Source organism: Apostichopus japonicus, chromosome 10 (genome assembly GCF_037975245.1).
Source record: "Apostichopus japonicus isolate 1M-3 chromosome 10, ASM3797524v1, whole genome shotgun sequence".
Lineage (NCBI taxonomy): Eukaryota > Metazoa > Echinodermata > Holothuroidea > Aspidochirotida > Stichopodidae > Apostichopus > Apostichopus japonicus.
Window position 1 is genome coordinate 2,520,850 of NC_092570.1, and position 22,871 is coordinate 2,543,720.

Genomic DNA, 22,871 nt, shown 5'->3' on the forward strand with positions numbered 1-22,871 from the left:
AGGAGTCCATCCAGATTTTTCCAGGTACGGGCAAAATTAATACTTTGTGTACGGCGAAGTGCCCCTATGACTGACGTAGATACGACGTAGTTGTATAACTGTTTGCAAGTCTTGTTGTAAAGGGGACTAGATACAGATCTGGCTCCGGGCACAATTATTAAATCAACCCTCCCCCGCTGGACCTTTGAGAATACATGATTGCTTATCCCACACTCTTCCTGGTCCCTTCAATATTTCAGCGGTTCCCTTATTTGTAACAGTACCGCTCTGAACCCCATCCTGGCAATCTTTGTTATATTAGAAACTTAAATCGGTTAACATAACACCAATGATCCCCGCCATCACCTCACGCCATCCTACTCAATTGTATCCAGTTTTTTCTTTGGGTGTTGTGGGGTGGGGCGGTGGTCAATATTTGGTAAACAGTTTTTCGATGCTGTGATGTTTAAGCTACCACGTTTGAAGTCTGTTTGCTTCATTTCAACCAGGGATGTACGTTGATTGGCAGAAACACAAAGATTCTAAATGCAACGTAGGAGATTCATCCAAGATCTACATGTCCAAATATGGCTTCCGTACACTTCAAAGGCACTTGTGGAGCCACTTATAATAATATTACCGAAAAACAGACGATGAAGATGAAGAAGAATACAGAAACCAAGCGCTTCAAACTGGAACCCCGTCTACCTGCTTGAGGTTCATCTTAGATATGCTGGAGTTGGGGCGTGTGTAAAGGTTAACACGTTAACCTCAAATGACAGTGAACGTCTACAATATACAGTATGGACCTGTCCAATGGTCTATATCGCATAGAGTTGAACCTTAAACTACAACAGTTCTCCCATCAGCTTACCTGTTTGTGTCTCTAATTTTGGTAAATATTGATTCCAGAAGGCGCATTTGTCGGCCCTTGGCCCTCTTCCAACCTTACGTATGTCTTTGCCGAGGTCCTCGTCGAGTGTAAGGAATTCTTGGCCTGTGTCAGTATAGAGTGGCCACTCTGGTCCATTGAAATCATCTTCTGGGGCGTTGGGGTTTCTGATGGGAACAGAACAGAACATCAAATCAAATTCATTGTAGTTCATCTTAAGATGATCGCAGGTTCAGGGCCAATAATGTAACATTGTGCAACAATAGTTTCTCCCCAATTCTTGCCAGATTGTGAGCATATATCATATTTCTTCTTCCTATGCATTTCCCAGTCGACAAAGGAATTTAAAAGCCATCAGTAAACTGGCTCCTAAGTTTTATGTGTTCGATGTTGTTTTCAAAAAGAGTTTTGCTGAAGGTTCTGACTCTCAAGGATATTCCTAGATATTGACAAATTTCCAATTATCTCTGAGAGGACACGTGATCTATGGTTAGCAAGAACAAACATGTTGTCAAGTGGTTACAGGAAGTGGACTTGTGATCTAAGGAATGCAGGTTCGATTCCTGGCCAGATCATTGCGTTGTGTTCTTGGGCAAGGCACTTTATCTCCATTGCCTCTCTTCATCCAGGTGTATAAATGAGGACTTGTAATTATAGATGCGTGCGCCGGTTTTTGGCTGCAACCTATGGGAAGTCCCCCGAGGGACACGTGGATGTGCTGCACTGTGGTGCCACAGGAGAGATTGATTGAATTGTGCAAACTTTGGTGTGTGGGTGCGACAAGTTACACTGATTACCCAAGGGTTAAGTTGTAAAGTCGTGTGAGTAGTCCTTAGCCTCATACAAGACTGTAAACCTTTAACCGCCAAGTTGTCAGATATGGCGCGTTATAAGTGGCCACTTTATTATTTTGATTTTCAACTAGTTGCCACTTTTAAAAAGAGATATATTGTTCATTGACACTTCAGATTTGGTAAATTGGCAAAGAAGCAAATGATACACTTCCAATCAGACTTGACAGATTTAAGCTTCATAGAAAAGTTCATTATATGAAAACAAATAAACAAAGAAACACACGAACTAGAGATTGAGAAAGAGAAGAAAAAAAGAAGCAAGGAAGCATTATCAACGATGCAACTTACCCAGTCCTAGCAAAGTTGGCCCAGTATCTCATCATTTTCTTACTCAAAACAATCTCTTCGTCCGAATATTCTGTTTCTGGATTAAGTGGATATCCAAAAGCATACATTATTTCGTCGCCGTGAAGAACACCCATCCATTCGGGCCAAGGACTTGCAGAAGGAAGGTCCAAGAATCTGTAATAGAAGACGTCGTTTCCTGCGGATGAGTACGCTTTCGCCATGTCGTAAGTGGAACACGTGAAAAAATAATCACCGGCTGCAAATTCTACACCGTCTTTCAGTTTGACGGGATCGTAAGGGTCCAACCAATCTGTATATTGGAAAGCAATAGCATCCAAGCCAAAGCTATTCGCGTTTCCAAAAACATATTTCAATGAATCTAGATAATCGTCCCTCGTCAACTGTGGCTCTTGGCCAAATAAGGTTGAAGTTGTACGATTGAAATTGACTACTTCGTATATAAAGAAGAACATTGCTTCATTCAGATTGCTTCCCAACAATATTTCTGCCGGTTTGAAAGTTTGCCTTTCGAAAGCCGTACGAGGTGTTTCCGGTATAAACGTACCGTCAACCACTGGAACATATGGAAAATCTAGGAAAGTCTTTGATACCATGAATTGACTCGATAGAATATCAATAACATCTGCATTTTCAAGACAAGCAATAATTTCGTCGCTGGTACCATCCGCATTGCAATTTAGCATCCCGGCTGTTTCTCGGCTTCTTCTGATTCCTTCCTCCATTGTGAGGTATGCCCATGGAGCTGTAGCTGTAGAACTTTGTAAAATGCCTCTGTGGAACAGACCGCGACTAACGGGGGAAATCATATGGTGAGCAACACTGGCTGCGCCAGCACTTTCTCCCCATATCGTCACCCTGTTGGGATCCCCTCCAAAGAGAGCGATGTTATCTTGTACCCATTGAAAAGCAAGGGCTTGGTCCATAAGACCCTGGTTTCCAGGCGCGTTCTCGTCACCAAGAGTTAAAAATCCCAATGCACCCATTCTGTAGTTCATAGATACGACGATAACCTCTTCTTCTGCTGCTAACCATCTGCCGTCGTAAACTTCGAGAGACGAAACTCCGCCGTAAAAAGAACCACCGTAAATCCATATCATGACGGCGGCATTTTCTGGCCGTGGCGATGGAACCCATACATTTAAATTGAGGCAGTTTTCGTGAAGTGGTACGGTTGGATTCCACATATTGGCGCCCCAGAAATCTCCGAACGCTGTGTCAGGTATCATGTAACATCCTGCTCCAAAGAAGGTTCCATTTAGAATTTCTTCCCAAGGTTCCTTGGCGACGGGGGCACGAAAACGAAGGTGGCCGACAGGTGACTCTCCGAATGGTATACCTAGATATGCTTCCACTCTTTTATCATCAACGTCTATTACCTTGCCTAAGACTTTTCCCGTATTGGTATTGATAATTGGACCCAAAGACTCACTACATCTGACCACTATTACGAATGACAGAAAGGAAAGCACGAGTATCCCTGCAGACGACATTGTGAACATCTTGAACTGCATCTGGAAAATACACAAAAGCATAAAAGAATTCTTGTAAATCCAAAACCGTGAATAAAGGTTATTAAGTGAGTAAGTAAAGACACGATATGTCCCGGACTACTACGGTTCCTGATGGGGTTTTAAAAATGTTCGTCACATCTGTATTATAATAAACACGGTATCAAATATCATACGAAACATGATTTGATTTAATTATAATTGTTTATAAATGATTTAATTACAATACACAGAGCTCATGAGTCAGATTGTAAGATTTATTTTTTATTATTACTTGTTTTTAAAGTATAACCGACTCCTATTATCTGCATATTCTTCCTTAAAATATGTTTTTAATGCTAAGAATATCATTCCATAGGCAACATTTTCCACAGAAAAAAGAAAGTAAAGTACACGGCAGTCTAACACATTTCAATGAATCACGTTGATGATGAAGATGAATGATACATCTTATATGCCGCGCGATGCTTTATAGTACGACGTGACTTCCTTCCAACGGGAGAAGGCCGTAAGTATCGGAACGGAGTGACGGCTAAATTACGGAGTATTTGTCCCTCAGGATCGTTGTAAATTGGGCATCCAATGATTTAAATGCCTGAGTGTTTTATGGAAGCGGTTGTATGACGTATGAAGAACAGATATCAACAAACTTGTGAGGTGAGCAAATACACTGAGTGTGTTTATTCTCTTTTAAGTTTCATTAAAGCTTTTTGCGGGTGGTCGCAAGACTGGGGTTTTGATATCAATGGCAAAATCAAACGACATTACTGTGAGTAAAGTACGCAATTTTCCTAGAGTGTCGAGTTATGGAACGCCGAAAGGCTCACCATTAGGTATCGAATAGCGTCTTCATATTTGCATAATATACGTACCAACCTTACCACACAAACCCAATATAGCATTAACCTATATCAGATACGTGAGATTCCTGAGTCTGATGCCTGTGTGGTGAAAGGCGGTCGGTCCGGTTCGTGATATGGGGGTGGGGCGACTTTGGATGTGCAAACCTGCGAGAGTGGGATGGGGTGGGTGGGAGGGGGGGTACAGCCTTGGGACACGGGATCAATTATAACATCTACGAATATTATGGAGGTGCACTGGAAAATGTATAGAAAAAGAATAGAGAATTCTGACTTTTCCTAATATACTTTTAAGGTAACATGTAGACCATGTAATATAGTTGTTCCTGCATCGGCCCAACCTGGCTCTCGGTGTCTCTATGGGTGTGGGTAGATATGGTGTTGGTAGAGTGTGGATGATTTTATGTGAGTACGGTAGGGTAAGGTAGGGTGTTCTCCAATTGGCAGGAGAAAGCTATATGGGAGAGCTAGTTACAGAATATTTACAGAATATAGAAATATGAAAGCGAACGGATGTAAACTGGCACTCGCGTAGGGCTGTGTTAATGATGCATAGGTTAAATTCCTGTCAGGAAAAAAACCAAAACACACACACACAAATCCTTGCTGAAGAACGTCATTATCGTATGTATACTGACATCTGCACAGTAGTTGCAACTTACTGCGTTAGAAGACGTTTTCCATGTCAACGCCTTAGTTTGACTAACGACAGGGACTACTGAGATTTCAACAACAAAAAAAAAAAAAATTCTAGAGCTTCTACGCCAATGTTTCATGAAAACGACAACGTGGGTTTCCGTTCTACATGTTTTGATTTGTAAGCTGCTGCAAGGACGAGCTCCTCTAAAACGGTATTTGGAACCCAAAAGACCGGTGAAGATGAATTTACTCGACGGATTGATCATTCCTCCTTATATGAGTTCAAGACTATAAACCACCCCAACCTCGATTCGACAGTCAAAAATTAGTTTAATTCAATTTTGAAGGTTCTGTTGAGATGAGACCTACAAACGGTAGTCAATAGGTCATTGGCATATTATAGAAATAACCTACATAATGCAACCGGTTTCCTTGTGTTATCAACCTCGAGAAGGCTTCTGGATTTAGAAATAATATAGTGTATACCTTTTCTGTGTTTTTAAAGTAGCCTGACAATCGCCAACAGATTCGAAAAATGTATAAGCATAAATAAAATACCGGAGTTGCCAGTAATCTCCATGCCGGTTTGCTCTGATTGCATGACCGTTGCAAAATGTTTAATGATGTAAAATATTCTCAAAGTCACCGTAAGTTAATTTTTCTCAAAGGTAAAATGTTTTCCAGTCAATGTATAATGGGACGATATCGGGATAAGTACTTGGAACGTTCCATGACACGCACTGTTATATGACACCAGAGTTAGCTTATTATTATTATTCTTTTTTTCATTTGTCTGATTGGTAATTCTGGTTTGGTTTGATGGAAGAACAACAAACCACTCTATATTCTAAAGGAGTCGATACAGAAACCAATCCATGTCATTACATACCTCTGACGTCACTCTGGGAATCTTGGAACGGATATTGGCTATAAACTACGAGATGACATCCGACAAAAAAGAAAAAACTTATTTTGATTTGCTATGCGCACAAATCAAGATATCTGCTAACAAACCTGGTCGTCGTCTATCAATTAAATGAGAAGTTGTGCTTGAGAACGTCTTACCGCTTAAAAGTCAAAGTGAGAGTCATAGAAAAGTCAGCTTGAAAATATTAGACTGTTGTCAGTGCTGTGGTCTTAATTTCATGAAATTAAAAAACAAAACACCTTGTTACAATGCATGACAATTTTGTCAAGGGTAAATGGTTTCTGGTTTTATAATCGTTTGAGGCAATATGACCGTTTTATGGTGTTTACTACTTTTGTCAAAGTTATAGGAGATAATGTAAGTGGATGATCCTTACCAGGTAGATCTGTAAACATGAAATGATGTCATCAATAATTGACTTAAAGGAACGTTCCATGTATTTTACATATGTTAATTCGAAATATCTTGAGAAAAAACACTAAATTAGGTGTAGAAAGATTAGACTCATTAAGGTCCATTTTCCTTTAAATATGACGTAGGGGTAGGGAGTTCCGAGACAGAAAACAAAAGTTGTTACGGACTACTTCAAACGGACTACACAGAAACGTAACCGCTTCGAAATCACTTGTAAAAAGAGCGCCACCTCTTCGTTGTTCCTTAAATGCCGGACTATTCTCAAGACACGCAGGGCTTTAATACAATGATAGGTAACATTCAACAGTATAATTAAAAGCTACACAATATTATTTGCTTTGAAATAAAGCTGTTTCAAGCCATGTCAATGTTCTCCTCGGCATACCAGACGATCGTTTCAAATTCGTGTTAACAGATTTCCGGATGGTTTTATCGTCATACTGTGCCATAGTTCAAACAACGCACTCCGACCTAATCTTTCCAGTGAACCCATGTGATTAATTTATAGTTTTCTAACGTCCTTACACCTGTCGAAGTTTACTGTGTATAAACTGTTACTTATAGCTTCCTACATACTATTCAAGACCTCTAGGACGTTCAACTTTGATGGTAAAAGTCATTAACTGAACGGACGAATATACAATTTTTTTTTATTGCTAATGTGCAAAATCCATATGTGTTTGTTCATTGACTATGAGTCTGATAGGAACGCTATGTTAATTTTCTAACCACTATTGTATTTTGCCCCTCCCATTCTCATCCACACTGCGTGTTCTGTAATACAGGGATATGCATATAAGGGCTACGTGCAATTAGTGGATGTCCTCAGTGTCTCAGTGCAAAAAACCAGTACTGTTGCGAGCGGCAACTGTATCTCACTTCTGTGTGTGTGTGGGAAGGGGGGGGGGGGGAGAGTGAGGGGGGGGAGAGTGAGGGGGGAGGGATGGAGAGCATGTTTTCCCATTAAGATGATTAAACAACTATACATATAATGAAAGGGTACAACATCTACAGTGTAACCTGGTGCGCCGGGGTGGGTTGGGGTGGGGGTGTGAACACGCCATCGTTCTAAAATTAAATATCATGAGAATTAAAACAAGAGAACCAAAGAGACACAGAAGTAGTTCATAAACCCTAAGGTTAGTTGTTTTCGTCAGTCAGTTAGACACCACGTGGTTATGTATGACACACTTTCAAGTATAGGCTGTATTTAACACGTGCTTACTAACTTTTTTGTTGATATTAGCAGCCAAATCGCAAATTTGCACAAGTCAGTAATTACTTGGCAATCAAATTTATAGTCCTCCATTTACACCATTGGAATTCGAAGCATTGGAAGGGAGACAGACTTGAGCCACCGCCCAGCAGTGGACTATTCAGGGTATGAGTATAAACAAACACTAATACTGCAGGAAGCTAAGCACGATACTTTTGCATTACAGTTTCTATTAGACTTGTGCAGGTGTTAGTACAAAATCCATGCGTGAGAGTACAAACTACCGAGTAGTAGTGAATGGACTTTGCTTTCTTCGAGTACGAGTATGCTTGATTTTGCACTAGTATCTATCAAACTTGTAAACGAGAATACAAATTCACGAGTATGAGTTCAAATCACCGAGGAAGAGTACATTGGATTTTGCTTCCTCCGTGCAGGGAGCTGCTACTCTAACGCAGCTCCCTGCTCCGAGTACGAGCACGACGAGTAGTACTAGTACGTAATAATGTACTCAAGTGTGGACTCGAGTACTACAAGTCTGGTATCTGTACTAGATTTTCAAAATGTCACGACTACAAGTATACGAGTACAAACCCATTGGGGTGAGTACAGGCAACTATGCTATAATTTGAGTACTCACTGAAAGTACATATATATATATATGACATATATATATATATATGATATATATATATACACACACACATATATATATACATATATATATATTTATATATATATATATATATATATATCATATATATATTCTTATACACTTTCATACAATGTTATCCATTTTCTCAGTATTTTCTGCCAGAGGTCGCAACATATCATTGTCTTCGAGCAACCACATCCTCGATAAATAATCGAAACAGGTCACAAGAAGTTTTAATTCATCTTCGTCATTTCTTTATGGGCGGTCTCTAGCTCTCATTGTTTGTTTGGATAATTCTAAAGAACATCCTTAATAAGTATAACAGGACATCTCTCTTAAACAAAAACTTTCATATTTATATATCCGACCCTCAACCAATCATCCGCTTCCTCTAATGATAACAAAAGGTCGACATAAATTTCCTAGTCTTGTTTCGCACCCCAAAGAAACCAAAAAAAAAAATTTTACTTCTTTGAATAAAGTTGAGACAACAAATCATTTTAACAACTAGATTTGTTTAATAACTAGATGCGTTTCGTTGGTATGTTTGTTTTTCTTATATTCTGACTAAAACTCTGACAATAACCATGACCATATAGATATATACTCTTGAGGAACTTTTAAGAGTGTAATTTTATGGTAACAGAAACAATCCATTGTTATACAGATTCAGAAATTAGTTTTAATGTTATTGAACACATTTCGAAACTGCACTTGACACTCGTAAATTAAAACAAACCGGTTTTACGTTAGCTTAACGAGTTGAAATGTACCATAAATATCAATATTTGAAAATAGTGAGTTGGAATTCCATCACCGTAGTAACAAGTACTGCAACATCCGGGTACTACTATAGAAACGACTTAACCTTTGACATTATCAGTTCAACATTATCGGGAATTATCGGGAATAATCCTTGTAATTGGAAATAATGGAAGTGATCATGCACTTTAGCAATTTTCACTTAGCATCATCTATTCTTTATGTTTGGATGTTGGAGAGGATAAGATCAACTGATTGTCTAACAATATCGAGGATTGGAAATGATTTAAAGGCGTTAAAGAAATTCGTTGATGAAACAGCAAAACTCCGCAACGATAGTTGGCCGATGGGGGTGAGGGGGGGGGGGGGAGAACTATTCTAAACTTTGATCTCTTCTTACTCTAATCATCTAAACATATCGGGTAATACTATCAGTGTCGTGATAGTCCAGGGCCATCAGCTATCAAGTATCGTATATGTGGGGGGGGGGGGGTACGACATTTCAATTGAAAACTTCAATCTATGCTTTACGCCTATGTGTTGCACTTCCGATTCTATTTATGTTTTTTTTCCCCTTTATCTACCGTCTCCAGTCTGCACATGCGTGGTTCGAATCATAAACTGGCTTATATGTAGTTATCAAGTTACAAGTCTAGACCGTTCTGTTTATTCCACGGCATTTTGTCGTCATGGTAACGTATCGTAATTGTTTTCTCTCTCTCTACGATGACGTAAAATAAAATATGATTCATAACTTTTTAAGGGCGAAGCTGTACAGCGGCTATCCGTTCAAACTTTGGCGTTTCGTTATTTGTTATCATAATTATTATCGTTCTTACTATGACAGGATGAGCATACAAATATACTGCAATAAGGTGACCTTTGGCCGATAATTCTTCCTCATCCATCTTATTCATAAAATCTTGAAACACTGACATGCAAGTGACGACAAACTTCGCAGTTGACCCGTGTAAATATTTCGTGCACTAGGGCCAAGAGGGTTCTTCCGCCACAAAGTATGCCAACGAGAGCCTGATCAGGTCCTAGGAACAATTATATCACTAAAGGTACCCCCTTCCTTTGTGAAGCTTCAATTTTCTTTTAACATTAAGTCTCTCCAATAATGAGAATACATTAATTGCTATTTAAATATGTATCCCATACTTTCAGGACTTCCCTAATTGCTCCCCTGTCCCCCTGTCCCCCTGCCTCTGTCCCCCAGGCTGTCCTGTCCTCTATCCCCTACCAGTTTCCCCCCCCCCACTCTGTTCAGGTCTTTATAAGGGATGAGAACTTGCGCCATACACAGCTTTAAATTAATACGACCAACGTGTAGAAGGACTACATTCAACCCAGACAAGCAAAAACAAAGTATGTGACGACATCTCACGTACACCTGACCTACTTTTCTATAAGTACCGTTGATTTTATGGAATGTCGAAATTCGCACACCTGTATAAAAAACGTCGATGGGAGTGTGTTTTTCAAGCAAACTAAATTCAATTGTATAGCTGACTAGAGCATTGATTTCCCGTATAAATTTGTCATCCTTTTACAGAGCTTGTAAATATAAAATGAGAGAATGTTCGCCGATACAGGCAAAGTGTAGTCTCACCTTAGAGTAGAGTTTAGTACATTACGCATCGTTTCTTATGATTTTATTTACGAATAATTTTGTCTGTTTGTGCAAAGACCTATTTTATTCTTATTCTCTCTCTCCTCTCTCTGTAATTCTTGTATATCGATTGCTGTTACGAGACTTTTTGACGGAATGACACGATATGGTACACGAGCATGGGCGTCAGCAGGTTTCAGAAAGTGAGGGGGACACTATACTATCTAAGCGGAGCGCCACCATTGGTTGGCGCGTAGCGTACCAGAAAATTTTGGGTACATAAGACCCCCTAGATCGCAGGAGACGGCCTTCCTGAGTCGTTTTTAGTTACATCAGAACCAGATCTGTGAGGAGAAATTTTGTCTCACAAAACTAAATCCCGACAGAAAGTACTGGTAGAAAGATGCCGTTCTGACACCAAGGGAAACGAATAACACAGCGTCCATCTCAAACGAAATATTGAAAAAGTGGCGCCGTCACCTCCGGGATGAGTGGAGTGGTATATATAATACACGCATGTAGGTGCGAGACGTCAGTTGTTATGTGCCCAGGTACATTAATAATAATAATCAGTGTAGCGCCTAGCCGGCACTCAACAATAAAGATCTACCATATCCGGCGACTACATGTAGCCTTAATTACTTAACCCCTACACCCCTATTCGTCGTCCAGTCCAAGGGACTGGAGGTAGTGATATGAACAAAGTAACTCATCACCATCTACCTGTATGGCTTACCTAATCCCTTGGAACCCATACAAACAACATGTGTGCAAGATTCAATACACTTTCGAATGGTCTCCCCTCCCCCTCCCCGAACGAATTAAATGGGCAGATTTAGGATATTGGGAGAATGGGAGATAAATGACGGTGCAAGTGATAGATAGCAGGGGCCCAGGGAGTCCAGATTTCTTGACCTTAAATAGAAAATCGCGCAGATTTCTTGACCTTAAATAGAAAATCGCGCATATGCATGTGATTTTTTTTTTAATAACTACTCTGAAAAGTGGGTGGGACAAATGATATGATATCCCCTCCACTTTTGAAAGTGGGGGGGACATGTCCCCCCCGTCCCCCACCTGTTGACGCCCATGTACACGAGAGTTACTTCCACAACTCTGTGACTGTTTTCCACTCTTGTTCCATACATAGTACACCATAACAAGTTAAAAATACAGTTTAGTTTTCAGTTGAGAAGCCTTGAATAACAAACACAGAACAAACAAAATTCGCTAAACAGATTGAAAATTGATCAAGGTATACGTGACTTGAACAATGCGGGTAATGCACGCAGTGAAATATGACAATCTATGTATATGATTGTGTACTGGCGACTGGGAGCAGGAAGGCTTTTAGTTTACTTTTCACTATAACAAAGACACAAAGGCTTTCATGAACACAATTTTAACAAACATTTCAGGAAATACTTTGCAAACATATAATATATATATATATATATATATATATATATATATATATATATATATATATATATATATATATATATATATATATATATATATATATATATATATATATATATATATATATATGGTGACATCCCTATGTTCCGACGTCTCTATGTTCCGACGTCTCTATGTTCCGACAATTTTTTGGACTCTAATTTTTTTTTGACCACATTTTTTTTCGGACCCATTCTTTTGTGACCCAATTTTTTTCTGACCCAATTCTTTTCTGACCAATTTTTTCCTGACCCCTAATTAGGACCAAAGGACGGTCGGGACCTAAAAGTGGACCACCGGAACCTGCGACCCCTAACACCAACTTTTTTTTTCGTCAGTCCCCACCCCACGGTCCGAAAAATGGGGGTCCAAAAATAATGAGTCTCCAAAAAAACATGGGGTACCAACAAATTGGGGCCGAAAAAATTGGGTCCGAAAAAATGGGTCCGAAAAAATTTTGGTCAAAAAAAATTAAGAGTCCAAAAAAAATTGTCGGAACATAGAGACGTCGGAACATATAGAGACGTCGGAACATAGAGATGTAACCTATATATATATATATATATATATATATATATATATGTTATATTTTATTAGACAAAAACAGAGAAATAAGATAATGGACTAATAAGGAGTATTGTTTTAGAAAATATGAATGTAAGAATCTTGCGGTCCCCTTGGGATCACCAATACTTGGCAGTGGAATGGCAAGTATACGAAATGTAACACAATGAAAGTATATATGACTTTATATAATATGAGGGGCACTGATGGAATTTCATACAAAATAAACCATGACTACACAGGAAGTGGATTAAGGAACAAAGAAAACGGATTATATATATGTAAAATTCGTAGAACTGGTGGTTTATTATATACTTTACGTGATAAGGCTCCCCTCCCATGACCTCTGTACTGGTTTAACTTATTGTTAATATCGATGTTATGGTGCATATACTCAATAGTATTTATGTCAATCTTGTTGATGATAGTCATATACAGGAATAAAGGTCTAAAGGTCTAACGGGGAAGACGATTCAAAGAAGATTAAGAGGGTGATATGGAATTCAAGCTAAATGTTCACATGCTTGGTAAAGATCTACAGTGTTGTCACTATACATCGATACGTCTTAATCTTGATGCTTCTACAGCCCCGTCGAACGAACTTGGTGTTGATTTTTCGACCTCCAACGTTGTTGGTCCGTTTCTTATCGCCCGTCCCCGTTTATATATTCCCTACCCCCACTCCAACCACCCCCCCCCCCCCCCCTCATTCGCCAACGAATCCCAATCTGTACAAATTATGTTTGCAGATAATTGTTAGTGCAAAAGACAAGTTAGATACATGAGCGATCAAGGAGAGGAGGGTGGGGAGGGTGGGGGGGGGGACGAACCAACCGGTCCCCATCTCTGGATCCGCCCTTTATACGCCTATGATACCAAGCACATAGGCTAGCTTAAATATCAGAACCAAAATATTACGGAACGAGGGTCAAAGTAATAAGTTGATGTTTGATATAGGCACTGGGTGCGTTTAGTATTTACTTTGTATAGGTCTTCAATGTGGTAATGTCATTATTGTTTTAAATGTTAAATAAACACAAAAGGGGGATAAGAGGTTACATCAAATGGCCCAAAAAAATATTTAAAAAATATCAAAAATAAGTCACTTGCGAACTCATAATTGGGCTATCGAGTCTAGTAAAGCGTAATGCTTGTTTCGGAAGTACTTGTTTGTGTCGCGGCAAATTGAGCATACTCAGATGTAATCAAGAGTGAGAAAATCTCACTTTTCCATATATATTAACCACACAATGTACTCCAGAGAAAGTCCGAAATATCAACGACCTATATATCAACTTTCCATACGTGATGTCGCGCCATGTATAAAAGTATGCAAGTATGGGAATTAAATCAAATCTCATGTAGGCAGGCATACACCATGGGTTTACAAAGTCTGTTAGTGCAAAGACATCTATTTCAAACCATGGGGACCATTTTCAGTATTTTTTTTTGGAAGGTTTTATCGACGGCCGTTGGGGGCCGGAGGTCGTCCATTGTCTATGGGCACGACTGGAAGGAAAAATACGTTTCCCAGTACAAAATGAAATGAGCGTGGGCTAAGAAAAATGAGCCGACTTTTATATAATTGTGGTTTGGCTAAGCCATTCTCTTCATCTTTCATTTTCATCCTTCTCTTTCTCCTTACATTGTGTCTTCTTTTTTGGTCTGTTTTTTTCCTCTTTTTCCAAAAAAGCAACGTACCGAAGAAAAAGAGAGATGGTAAAAAAAGATTAGAGAAACGCGAAAAAGTTTTGTTGACAGAAGGTTGCATATTCATATTAAATTACCATGGCGGAGACAAAACCCCATTGACCTTATTGCGAAGAACTAATGTACGGATGTTTAAGTTTACGCTTAACAGACGGGGGTTATTAGGTCAAGTCGCTACTGCGACTGGGTGGCGGCCGAAATGAAAATCAGGGAAGGCAGGACTATCTACATAAGCTTGTAAGTGAATAATAATACAGATTCTGCTAACAACTGATTGTGCTAACATGAGTCATTGCCATCAACTATAGTAACCGATATATTATACTGAAAATTTTAAGGCAACTTTTCAGAGTATCATTCCCGATTTACAGTCACGTGTAAGATGAAATGATACAGAGTTATATTTAGCGTATTTCTTTCCAGATTTTAGAGAACTCTATCTGGTCAGAACCTTTGTAATCATAAAATGCTTATTTGTTTTTTCAACGAGTCCGTGTTTGAAGAAGATCCAACATAGGGATCGAAACATACAAAGTTTTAGTTTACCTTCACCGGCACAAGGTTTGTTGCAGTAATATAGTGAATCAGTTCGTTATGTAGCAGTTCTTTTGTCTTTTAATCTACCATTTTAATTTATTTTAATTTATTCCATGTCCTAACAAGAGAGGTACTGTACAATAACATACAAGCATACAGACATACATGTCTATACACACACATACTTACATACACGCACAAACACGCACACACGCATTCACACACACACATACCAATCGACCTGCCAAAACCTTAATAACTGTCAACTTTCTGTGGAGACAAATGTATTACGAGAACACAGGAGTACTTTCTTGTGAATCTGCTAAACGCTGACGTACTCTTTTTGAAACTGCATCTTGCTTATTCGTACATGGTCGAACGTAACGAACGGACATTAGAGGAAGTGACGTAAACTAAACAAATGATGAACCGATGAATCATCACCTTTAACAAATTATTATCGGACCTCTCGGTACATTTTCTACCTTTCGCGTTAAAGTACCTTATAAAGTAGCCTACATGTTACATATTGTACGATGGTATAGTTAAGAACGTTTAATGGTGAGATGCGCGCTGACGACAAAAGTCCGGTAAAGTTGGTTAGGCGTAGTTTAGGTGGTTGCCATGGCGATCAGAAACACGGTTGGAAGAGACGAGTAATCATATCACCACTGAACTGAGACAATTTCGATTTGGTACTTCCTTGAATAACCAGCAGACAATTGTACATGAAAAGACAATATCCCTGATATATCCCACAAAAATAAACACCAGTGGGTGTCACTTTCCATTCTGCTCAAAAATGTGTTTTTGACCGGAAAATATGAATTACTTTATTTAGTTACAGACGATAGTTTATCTGGAAGGTGACGTCACGCAAAGTTAAACATACTGTATTGACGTGGTAGTATATCCCAGGTAACTGTCCTTATAATGAGATATGGAGGCGTACATGTACCCTGATCGAGAATGTTAAGTCATTACATACTCAGAATTGATAATAATCTATCTAAGTTTTCTGTTAACATTTCCTTTATCTTTCAGAGGTTTTTATTGGGGTTATCAAATTGTTATTTACATGGCGTGTCAAATGTGGTCTCTATTCTTTGCAGTCGATTTTTGTACCATTAGGTCTATACCTGAAACGTACCTGGAAGTCCTAGAAAAGCTACAAATTGTGTTCGCAATGCAAGATATGGTTTAGTACATTTTAAGTATAAAACTATATGTAGGCCTATATTCATTAGGCTACCATTCACCAACATGCATAAAGCTGCGTAAACGTACTAACTCCTAATACATGAAAGGGTTAGCCGTTTGTAGTACTGCAAAAGAGGGGAAATGAAAAATAACAACTATGAACTGTGTGTTATGTGAGCATTAACTCATTGCTTCATGTGTGACAGTTGGGGTGGGGTGGGGGGTGGGGTCAAGCCTGATCGAGCTGTGCGAAGCGCAGCTCTTGCAGGTCAGCAAATAATTTAAGAACAAGCAGACTAGGAAATGTATGAGGGTAGATTAAAGTAAAAATTAAGACAATAATTTTCAGATTGGAAGCGTTTACAAAAGATAGACACGAAAATATACATGTTGTGTAACTACTGATAGATCAACTTTATATAACCGTATTTGTTCCCTATACCATCTTTAAGCTTAAGGCGGGATCAGTTCATCTCAGACACGATCCTTACACGTAATGATTAGCATTCTCTCCCGCCGCCCCCTCCCCCAGTACCAGCACCACCAGCCCTCCGACCTGTCTCAGTTGTTATTTGTGATCGCGGTTGATTTAATTAGCCTCCTGTCTGCGGCCAGACATAATCTTTTCTCCTTATAACAAATGCAGAATAAAGACATGAACAGTACCAATGACTGATAATCGATAGATGTTTTCGCGAAACTGTCTTCCCGGGGGTAGTACGCGATTATGTTTAATCTCATTAAATCCATGTGCATTGTATAACCTTTTGAAAGAAATGTCACAATCGATAACGTGTAATTCGACTTGGTATGAAAAGGGTTGGTGCATCTCTTAGTACTTTCTTAGAGTCAGTTGAAGCTTATTGATGTATAATTACTCTAACCTAAGAATTCGTCAATAATTTACGGGTTTCTATTTTTTATTTTTTTTTTTTTTATCTTGAATGAAACCGTAAGTCCCTACATAGCCATTAAGAATAAGATTTAATTCTGCAGTATATTCCAGGCCAAGGACCTCACAAGCAGGGTATATCAATGGGTACCTATGCATGAATTTTAAGCTTAACCCAAGTAAGAACATCACTTGAAATCAATTGCCTGTTATTTGATTCTCCCGAATCCGTATTCTAATGAATTAGTTCTGTAGCCAACTCCTCGCCAAGTACATCACCTTACCACCAACATAGCCACCTCACAAGTGGAAACTCTTTCACCCTATTCTGGATACATGTGCTCATAGGTCGTCCCTACTATTACCCTTACACGCAGCCCCTCCACCTCTCACCCCGTCACAACTGCTAAAACTACAGAAAAAGCGGTCCACGCTGGTACAATTATAGGCCTAGATGTATCGCTGAGGTTCCACCTTACTGTTCCTTACATGTGGTCATCATCTCAATTTTACTACTAACATTTAGGCAAATGGATTATGTGTGTCGTGGACTTACTCCTAAAGGTTTGTCGGACTCATTTGGGCCAAACAGAATGACTTCCGTCAAACAGGTACGTGAATTACCAGGTGCCATTTATCGATTAATAAAATAAATCAATATTCTTCTGTACCTACTAATAATGAGTGTGTCTATTGTTCCTTTAATGGCAATTTAGAAACTCTTTCAGTCTCCCAGTTTGAAGCTTTTCTCACGGCGTAACACCGCGTAACCAAGAATTTGTTTTTTACTTTTTGGGGTTGGGACTTATACTTGTGATTTGTGAAGCCACACCAATGTATCTTGCTACCTCAACGCTACCAACCTGGAAATTATTTGCTTGTCTATACTTTACTCCTACTTTATTCCCTATACTAATCTGCTTTCTTATTATTACTTTGCTATAACATGCAGGATCAGGGCTCACAGCATCCCCCCCCCCCTCCATTGCACCCACTCCCATTGTCACTAGTCTGTTACCTCAACGCATTACGGCTACAATCAGGCTACTCTCTTACTCTTACTAGTGTTATAAAACAGTGTACCATGATCTGCAGTTTACGAATTAAAAGATCATTTCCGATAGTTTGCCAAAGAAGTGTAACTTAAATCCAGTTATATCTCGATACGCATGTATCGTGTCAGATCTAGGGACGTCTATTTAGGGGTATACACCTGCTTGTCAACCACCCTCCCCACCGCACCCCCCCCCCAATAGTAGACCAAATTATTTTAAAACCATGGATCCTCCCACTCCTGTCTATCTCGCGGTTTATTTATTAATTAAAACAATAGGTAACCTTTAAAGCGTCAGAAATTTCAACTACATGAACTATATGTCACAGAACAACATAAGCAAGTTTGAACCGTTTCATTCCATCCCTCCCCCACCCCCTCCCTAATCCAGGTAGTATTGAAATGTAGCGCCCTAACTCCGTATATAATCTCCGACCTCTGAGTCGAAATTTAGCTTGGAGATTTTAATAAATTTATTTTTCTCCGTCATGATTGATTGTAAACTTTCTAATCATCTCTCGTTACAAAACACATTGGTCAAACGGTCAATGACACAATTGGATTACTTAGTAAAAGCCTTGGACGTTTCGTGGTAGACACTTTGTTGTTACGTAACAGGTACACACAGCCAGTTTTGCAAATGGGGAAGGGTTTATGTGAGTTCGTTCTCTGTTGGTAAACATTTCATCAAGGAACTTAGTCATGATGCGGTGATGCTTATATTGTTTTAGTACTGTGCTTCCTTAACTATAAATACTCATGATCTTCAATTTAGGTGGACAAAGATGGAGGTATTGCTGGAATTCGGGATTAACCAATCAAGTGCGTCTACTGTTCAAACGTTTCCTTTTTATGGTGGCATACAACTATTAATTATTCCATTTACTTTACATATAAACCCTTTGTTTGTCCCTATAGACTTACATCATAATTCCAAGTCTGCCCCTATAGCAGGCTAGGCCAGCCTAACAGGCTAGGCCTAACTTGGCCTAACGTTATAAGTTTCACACTATAAACTGGGGTCAACCACCATCTCTTTTCTTACGACTGCGAACATTTAATCTTCTTTATCCTTCCATGTAGTCACTGTTCACCTAAAAGACATGCAGATCTGCTCGCGGAGCTGCAGCACTGTTACGTAATTCAAATTAGAGAATCAATTAACAAGACCACCAGACTGCGGATATAGAAGCTTTTGAGTCGAGATGCATTATTCTATATCCCATATTTTCTGGGTTCCCCCAATTGACCCTGGGTTTTGTAACACCTCCCACCCCTTCCCCCTCTCGTCAAACCCAGTGCTACTAAACCAAGGAGCTGCCGCAGCACTGTATTAACGACGAAATAAGGTATTTATAGCCATCCGTCCATTTACTATATACAATAGCTTACACCTAAGACGATTTGTTTATATATAATCTCAATATTGAAGAACTTCAACAGGGTCTTTACATGAGGGTTTAAAGGAAGTACATTACATGATTCAGATATGAAAATGGGTTGAATAAGATCGTAAAGGGAAAACATTATGTGCGTATAAAACCATAGTAAATTAAATGTACTAAACTAAAGGGGGTGGGGGGGGGCTGGGGGGGGGGGGCTGTAGGTGTCCATGTATCATACCTCTAGCTTCTATAACTATATATTGCTAAACAAGAAGCATCTTAGATTACACAACTCCATTCTCATCATGAAGTGATGAAAAAGAAACTTGCAAGACAATATACATCTTTGGACACCTATCCCTCCTTCCTTTTATTATTTGCTAAGTGCAATGGTTTCTCACAGCCTTAGGCTCTTCCTTCTCCATTAAGTACACACGAAGAGAATAAGCTTAGGTCGCTCAAATTGAGGTACGCTAAATACCTGTCAAAATCGATTGTTTGGGAATATAATTGATCGAAGGCGGTACTTCAAACTGCCTGGGAACATACTTCAGCCTGCATGGGAGAAGTTGGCGAGGAAAAGTCAGGTTATAGAACTGTTCTAGGCATAGCTCTATTCTTGAATGGTTAAATTAAGTCATAGCCTATAAACTTGTTCATGATGTATGTTCCAATGGTTCATTGAATACTTACAATACATGTTGCATTTTTGTTTGTGCGATCAAAGATTAGAGAGGCTATCCAAATAGATATGACAACTTTGAGGGAATTGTTTCATAGAACTCAAAGCCTTCCGGAAGTCAGTATAGAACGGAGAAGAGACCCGGCCGACATGATAACATGATACAAACATCTGGTCCCAAACAGGTATCCCAATGGGCAAACAGCCGCACTAAACTGCATTTGTTTCATAAATGTAATGTATCATCAAAATGTCCTGGTTGGCTACATATTTGCGAATTCGATCTGGCATTAAGAAGGGCTGACCGTGGTTATCGCATAAAAAAAAACCAGAAAAAAACCCCCAAAAAACAAAGGAATATACATAAGTATACATATACTTAGGAATCACAAATGATTTCGAGTTGGTTAGCATCATGTTTGATCTCTAGAGTAAGGCAAAATATGTCACCAAAACAGAACTAGTATTGTTCGATACAGGTGACAAACGCCTACAGTGGAATTACGACCTTCCTTACCGGTTTCGAGCCTCTGGACATACAATCAGCGTCCATAGCCTACAGTGGTTAGGGTGTCTGTATATAAAGCGGGAGGCCCGGGTTCGAATCCCGGTGGAGGCTGGAAGTTTTTTCACTGTTTTTGATTTACCAACTCATGACGATTTCAAATATATATATATATATATACATATAATTGAAAACGTAATATATATATATATATATATATATATATTTTTTTACTGCAATATTGAAGATTACAACCTCAAATTTATGACCATCTGTTGGCAAGCCAAAATTGGGCTAATAATCAATTTCATTGTCCGTTCGACTTGAGTTATTGTCCTACACGAACATAATAACATCCTTAGAATTTCTTTCCACTGTAAAAACGAAGTCGAGAAACCGACAAGGGTTAGGGAAACCGATAACCCTCATTGCTGTGTGGGGGACCAACGCCACGTCAACGCGTCATTATGTTGTCTACATTTTTACGATCACACTTTCATGTTGAAGTGCAAATTATAAAGAAAATATGGAACTCGTGTCGACAGATTCGATACTAATGATGAGAAATGTTCTAAAATATTCCCTATTTTCCTGTTTTGATAAATAGTTTTATTGATGTTTACTCTGAAGGTTCTCGTTCGATTCTTCGTGGGGAATTTTCTCCCACCCCCCTAAGTTCCATGATGATAGACAGTATACATTCCCAAGTGCCTCATGACCAAACCTTTCGAAATGTCTAAAAATCAGTCCCCGGATCAAAAACAACATCACCCTGCAGAGAGAGAGACTTGAAATGTAAACACATCGTTCTTCAACATTCTCTTACACAGAATCGTTACTCTTTCATTCCTAAGAAGTAAACGTCAAATGGACGACTTGTCGTATACGTCAGTCCTTTAAAAAATGATATTATTATTCTGTTGCTAAATTTGAAATTGTTGGGCCCTAGGGGAAAAGACGAATCACTGCTATCGTCGAACTAAAATGTTCTTAATTCGAAGTACTAAGTGAATGGGTTCACCCATTTTGGTTCACCTATTTCTGCTCCAGACCCACTCGACCAATAAAACAGCTTCCTTAGTGCGACATGAGTCGCTGAGGTGGTTAAAGGGTGATTTAAAAATAATTTTATTTTACGGAGGTGGGTTCAGTATTTTTTTTAGGCAGAGGGGGTCATCTTGTAATTCGTGATTGTGAGTGACATTTATACAACCCTCAAGTTATATCACAATATGTTATTTTTCACGATTTTCACAAATCTGGATACTATATAATTGTTCAGAAAATATGTTTGTCATAGTACTCATTCATTTTGACATTGTTCATTCAGTTTTATTGGAAACTAAAGCATATCCTTGACTTGACAAGGATAATGTTTGACAATTGGATTGGTATCAAAGACTCATCGAAACTACGTTTTCCTGTTTATTGCGGATTGATATTGTAGTTATTGGACCTCAGTTAGATTGTCAGACCACCTGCATACGTAACTCTTTGTTTCACATTTCTATGGCAAGCCAAAGGAGAAAAAACAAAAAAAAAAACAATCTCGAGAGTTTATTGATAATGTCAAAAAGTCGATTAGGCACACTGTACTATTAGATAGTAGGGACCACACTTACGATCTTTCACCCCTTAAATATATCGATCTTTTCAAGTCACTATTCTCTTTATAAAAGTGGAAAAGAACGGAGAAATTCATGGCTAGAACGGGATTTGAGTTCATTGACCTCGTGGTTACAAGCCCAGGGCTCTACCTACTGAGCTACCCAGTCCTTAGTTGGTGACGATCACTATATATGCCCGGTTTCTGTTTCTTGGGGTGCCAGTCAACAGCCACAGTACCTTGCATATGGTGTAATTAAGGATTCCGTTATTGTACACTAAAGTGTTGTGTATCTGCCCGAGGTATTATACTACAGGTATAGTTTGGCATGTTCCCGGATAAAATATTTGGAGGGAGATGTTTCACCGTCACATCAAAATGTCGGTATGTACATCCGACATTCATGTGCTTACCTTACTTTGAAGGTTTCCTTAGCGTATAGACAACACGATAATGAGGTTATTTACAAAACTTTTATGACCTATAACCGACGTCCAACGATGTCAAAGGTATTTCTATAGTTATTTGTTGGAAGTCAATGGCCTCTGCAAGAGCTAATGGTATAATTTACTTTGCGAAGAATAAAGAATCGATTCCATCAGAAGAAGAAATAAAAATGGACAACAATATGTATATCACTTTTG

General features: G+C 39.0%; 1 protein-coding gene across 3 annotated transcripts in view; it reads right to left on the bottom strand.

Moving 5' to 3' along the window:
* LOC139975338 (cholinesterase-like) overlaps positions 1 to 22,871 on the bottom strand; it is a 43,510-nt gene that overhangs the window by 3,839 nt on the left and 16,800 nt on the right. For all 3 annotated transcript variants that reach the window (XM_071983209.1, XM_071983212.1, XM_071983211.1), the window contains 2 exons: positions 2,014 to 3,545; positions 854 to 1,038 (listed from right to left, as the gene is read on the bottom strand). In XM_071983209.1, coding sequence (XP_071839310.1) covers positions 854 to 1,038; positions 2,014 to 3,545 — 1,717 coding nt within the window. The remainder of the gene's footprint in view (positions 1 to 853; positions 1,039 to 2,013; positions 3,546 to 22,871) is intronic.